At 45.3% G+C, this 4,915-nt stretch overlaps 1 protein-coding gene across 1 annotated transcript; it reads left to right on the top strand.

Moving 5' to 3' along the window:
* Nucleotides 1-782: 782 nt before the first annotated feature.
* LOC108697295 lies at nucleotides 783-4,915 on the top strand. The gene is made up of 3 exons (XM_018227202.2): nucleotides 783-1,561; nucleotides 3,466-3,733; nucleotides 3,862-4,915. The coding sequence occupies exons 2-3, from the start codon at nucleotides 3,471-3,473 to the stop codon at nucleotides 4,220-4,222; spliced, it is 624 nt and encodes a 207-aa protein (XP_018082691.1). The 5' UTR covers nucleotides 783-1,561; nucleotides 3,466-3,470; the 3' UTR covers nucleotides 4,223-4,915.

Here is a 4,915-nt window from a genome sequence, read left to right on the forward strand (position 1 = left end):
TGATCATATCCCCTTATATATTTATATATAGTGATCATATCCCCTTATTATTTATATATAGTGATCATATCCCCTTATATATTTATATATAGTGATCATATCCCCCTTATATATTTATATATAGTGATCATATCCCCTTATATATTTATATATAGTGATCATATCCCGTTATATATTTATATATTATGTGATCATATCCCCTTATATATTTATATATAGTGATCATATCCCCCTTATATATTTATATATAGTGATCATATCCCCTTATATATTTATATATAGTGATCATATCCCCTTATATATTTATATATAGTGATCATATCCCCCTTATATATTTATATATAGTGATCATATCCCTCTTATATGTTTATATAAAGTGATCATATCCCCCTTATATATTTATATATAGTGATCATATCCCCTTATATATTTATATATAGTGATCATATCCCCCTTATATATTTAGTGATCATATCCCCTTATATATTTATATATAGTGATCATATCCCCTTATATATTTATATATAGTGATCATATCCCCTTATATATTTATATATAGTGATCATATCCCCTTATATATTTATATATAGTGATCATATCCCCCTTATATATTTATATATAGTGATCATATCCCCTTATATATTTATATATAGTGATCATATCCCGTTATATATTTATATATAGTGATCATATCCCCTTATATATTTATATATAGTGATCATATCCCCCTTATATATTTATATATAGTGATCATATCCCCCTTAACTGTCTCTTCTCCAGTGTAACCAATCCCAACTTGTCTTTCCCCATAACTGATCCCTTCCATTCCCTTTATCAGCTTAGTTGCTCTTCTCTGCCCCATTTAATACAGGACAATACCTTGCTGCCCTTTCCTGCTGCTGACATAAGCAGCACCCCCATAAGTTTGTACTCTTGGGGGGGCACAATGTACAGGTCTGTCCCAGTGACAGTAAATAATAGGACATTACATAACCGACAGTTCTCTGGCCGTCCCAGTAGGAATGCAGCTGATATGAGGAATGACACTGCTGTACAGTCAGTTATGAGAAGCAGTCCTAAGGGGCGGGGCCAAATATAATTCCGAGGTTCAGCTCTGTGACTGGTTGGTTCCAGTTGGCACAAACACACCCTAGGAATGGCCTGAATCTCAGCTCTGGACTGGAACATCCAGTGTCACATAGAACTCACCTTTCCCCAGGTGCAGGGACTCACACAGGTGTAGCTACAGAGACACTCACTGTGAGACACACACCATGAGAGACAGCACAACATGAAAGAGACACCACACAGGGGACATAGTCATTCCTGATTATATTGGGGGTTGGGGTTCCAGTTTTGGAGGTTAGAATTTGGGGGTACAAATCTCATTCCCAATCAGAAGACACATCAGGAAACAATATACTAAATCTGTGAAGCAGAACTTCCAGGAGAATGGACTTACCCGCCAGAACCTGAGAGAATTCGGGGAGTAAGAGAGCGAGACCCACTACCGCCAGGACGAGACACCTCCAGATCCTGCTGTGAGACAGACCTGCACTAGGTGAGTGAGCACTCAGGTAATGGGCTGGGGTAGTACTTGCAGTAACCCGTCTCTCAGCACAGGGGGGATATTAAGGGAATGGTGTATGAGTGGGGGGATACTAGTGCTGGGGAAGGGGTTGGAGTAGTACTTGCAGTAACCCATCTCTCAGCACAGGGGGGATATTATATCTTGTCGGCGCTATATAAATAAATGATGATATTAAGGGAACACTGTATGAGTGGGGGGGGGATACTAGTGCAGGGGAAGGGGTTGGAGTAGTACTTGCAGTAACCCGTCTCTCAGCAGGGGAGGGAGAGGGAAAGTCCAGTAAGGACACACACATATACATATATATAGATCTGTATTTATCTAGTGAAGGAGACAGTGGCACCCTGGGGGATATCAGGAATAACAGGGATTTTCCCATTGTATCAGCACATACAGAAGGAGAAACCCAGGATTTAATATGGGGGGCACTCAGTCTGTGGCCCCATGTTGTGCATAAGGGGAGACACGAGGGCCCCAAGTCAGTGCAGTAAAGTGCAGCCTGTGTTCCTCCGGGTCTTTAGAACTCCCAGCAACCCTTAGTTCCCATGGTTACAGCAGTTTTAGAACTGGGTGGGATCAGACTGTGCTCAGTACCCCCGTCCTGTGTTGTGGGGCTCATATTGTATGAATTGTGGCTACTCCCCTGTGCCCATTCTGTGTGGGGGCAGGGCTCAGGGGGAAAAGCCCACACTTCACTGGGACCCTAAAAAAAAACTACATCCAGTTTAGAGCAGGGGGGGCCAAATAGTGTCCTTCTGCTGGGCCCTAATGGAGAAGTTATTGTAAAGTATTTAACACTTCCCCACAGAGCTGACAATCTAAGTACCCAGGGCTGGGAGGTCACACGAAGTGACACGGAACTGCGAGCACAGGAATCGCTGAGTCACAGTCACATGACTTAACCCCTAAGACACTACAGTCAGTGAATGTTGGGGTGGGACAAAGAGTGCTGAACCCAAAAATAAAACCGGCTCTGTCATTGTAGGGCCACAGCGAGGGCAATGCCACAGATACTGGGTGCAATTAGGAAAATGCTGGGGGTGTGGTCACTTGTTGCTCCCACTGTGGAGAGTTGTGCCATCCTAACCCTAAATATTCCCACAGTTCCTCCTGTTTCTCCTATCAGCAGCTCAGTGCCCCGGGGGTTAAACCTGGGCCAGTTTTTGGGTAGAAGGGGGATTAATCCTGGGCCCCTATTGGGAGAAGAATGTAAATGAGTAGGGGGGTCACTAATATTTCTTTTGTCCCAAAAACCTCTCACCTAAGACATGGCCCCCCAAGATTTCCCCGTGCCCCCAGTGTCCCCTCTCTGTCTCCATTAACCCATTGCTGCTCCCACTGGCCACAGATCCCTCATCAGGTGCCGCTCAGATGTGGAGGTTGTTAGAAGGAAAAAATCATCTCCAATCTGATCTCCTCTAATAAATTCTCATTCAATCTGATCTGCTCTAAAAAATTATCATTCAATTTGATCTACTCTAATACATTGCATCCAATCTGATCTAATAAATTCTCATTCAATCTGATCTGCTCCAATACATTGTCATTCAATCTGATCTGCTCTAATAAATTCTCATCCAATCTGATCTGCTCTAATAAATTGCATCCAATCTGATCTAATAAATTATCATCCAATCTGATCTACTCTAATAAATTGCATCCAATCTGATCTGTATTTAGTCTGTTTGATACAATGGAGCCTATGGTCAATATGATTGGACAATTCCCACACATTTAGTAAACATCTAGGGAAACATCTGGCGCCGGCAATTTCTTCCCAGTTCATTGCAATCTGCCCCCCCCCACACACACAAAAGTTGTACAAGATCTGATCAATGTCTGTGACCCCCTAATTCCCCTCTGCTCCCCCCCAGACAAGATGGTGTCCCAGCTGGTGATGAGGGGGATCCACCGCACGGCTATGACCTTCGGGATGGCGTTCCTGCTGGGGGGCGTTGTGATTCTCACCATTTCTGACCGAATGTTCATTTTGGGGGCCTGTTTGTTGGGGCTCGGCAGCCTGGTGGTGATTGGCTCTTTCCTGGTCACCGTGTCGTCCTGCGTGAGGAAGAGGAGGAGGAACGACGATGAGGAGGAGGGGGGAGCACAGGCCCAAGCCCAGGGCACAGGACAGACTCACATGTGAGTACTGAGTATTTAACCCCCCCATGTCATTCACTCACTTTATCCCCCCCCAAAATTATTCACTCACTTTGTCTCCCCCATTTCTCTCCCCCCCCAATATTATTCACTCACTTTGTCTCCCCCAGGGACCCTGCCCACTACGATGCCCCCCGCTATGAGGACGTGATGGTTCATGGCCCTGCGACCGTCTGGACTGTGACAATTGGGCCGGTGCCGGATATTGAGCCCCCCCCATACAGTGACATCACCAGTGGGAAGGTGGAGCCCGTGGGGGGGATCCGGGTGCAGCGCCCCACCATGCTGAGAATCAGCTCTGACATCCATGAATTTAAGAACAATGGGGGGATCCTGGAGGAACGCTGGCCGGAGCCCCTCACCCCCCCACCAGATTACACTGAGGCCGAGATGCAGTGGGAGGAGGATTTTCAGCAAACGACATATGAACAGAGTGCAAGCTCCGCAGGACAGAGGGAAACTCTGCAGTGATTGAGTGCAAGCTCCGCAGGACAGAGGGGAGCTCCGCAGTGATTGAGCGCAAGCTCCGCAGGACAAACACAAGGCTCCGCAGGACTGGCCAAGGATTATTGCTCTGCAGTAACAGAAAGACTTGGACACAAGGAACTAGTGAGACAGACAAGGGCAAAGTGCAATGCTCTGCAGATGTAGAAGAAATGCTCTGCTGGGTTCCTGCAGCAATAAATACAAAGTGCAGGTTCTGAACTATAGATATGGGGAATACTCTGCAGAGGGTGAGGGTCTGTAGGAAGAAATGCTCTGCTGGGTTCTTGCAGAAATAAATACAAAACGGAGGGTTCTAAACATTAACCCCTCTGTAGCCAGAGCTGCTACATTGCTCATCTCCTGGGGCGGGGGTTAATATTTCTGATCACAAATGACCCCCCTTTTTCTACTGATGCACTTTGGCAGCACTTTAATATTAACCCTTGAATAAGTGGTCAGCAGACGGGTTTCATAACGTTCTACTTTGCGCTGAACACTTTTACATAACAGCAGATGGAATGGACGGACTGGATTTATACTGTGTCAGACTTGTGCTTTAGGCTACAGTGAGTAAGGGGTTAAACATATGCAGAGGACCAGCCTGGGGGCCAATCAGGGAATGTCAGGGGTGCACATTATTTATTACAATAAAAACTCCACATGGTTCTTACATTTTCA

Source organism: Xenopus laevis, chromosome 7S (genome assembly GCF_017654675.1).
Source record: "Xenopus laevis strain J_2021 chromosome 7S, Xenopus_laevis_v10.1, whole genome shotgun sequence".
NCBI lineage: Eukaryota > Metazoa > Chordata > Amphibia > Anura > Pipidae > Xenopus > Xenopus laevis.

Bases quoted from the DNA above. Each gene is read 5' to 3' on its own strand.
- LOC108697295 (XM_018227202.2), top strand. From the start codon at position 3,471: ATGGTGTCCCAGCTGGTGATGAGGGGGATCCACCGCACGGCTATGACC. The intron at 3,734-3,861 runs GTGAGTACTGAG...TGTCTCCCCCAG, and splicing joins GGCACAGGACAGACTCACAT to GGACCCTGCCCACTACGATG.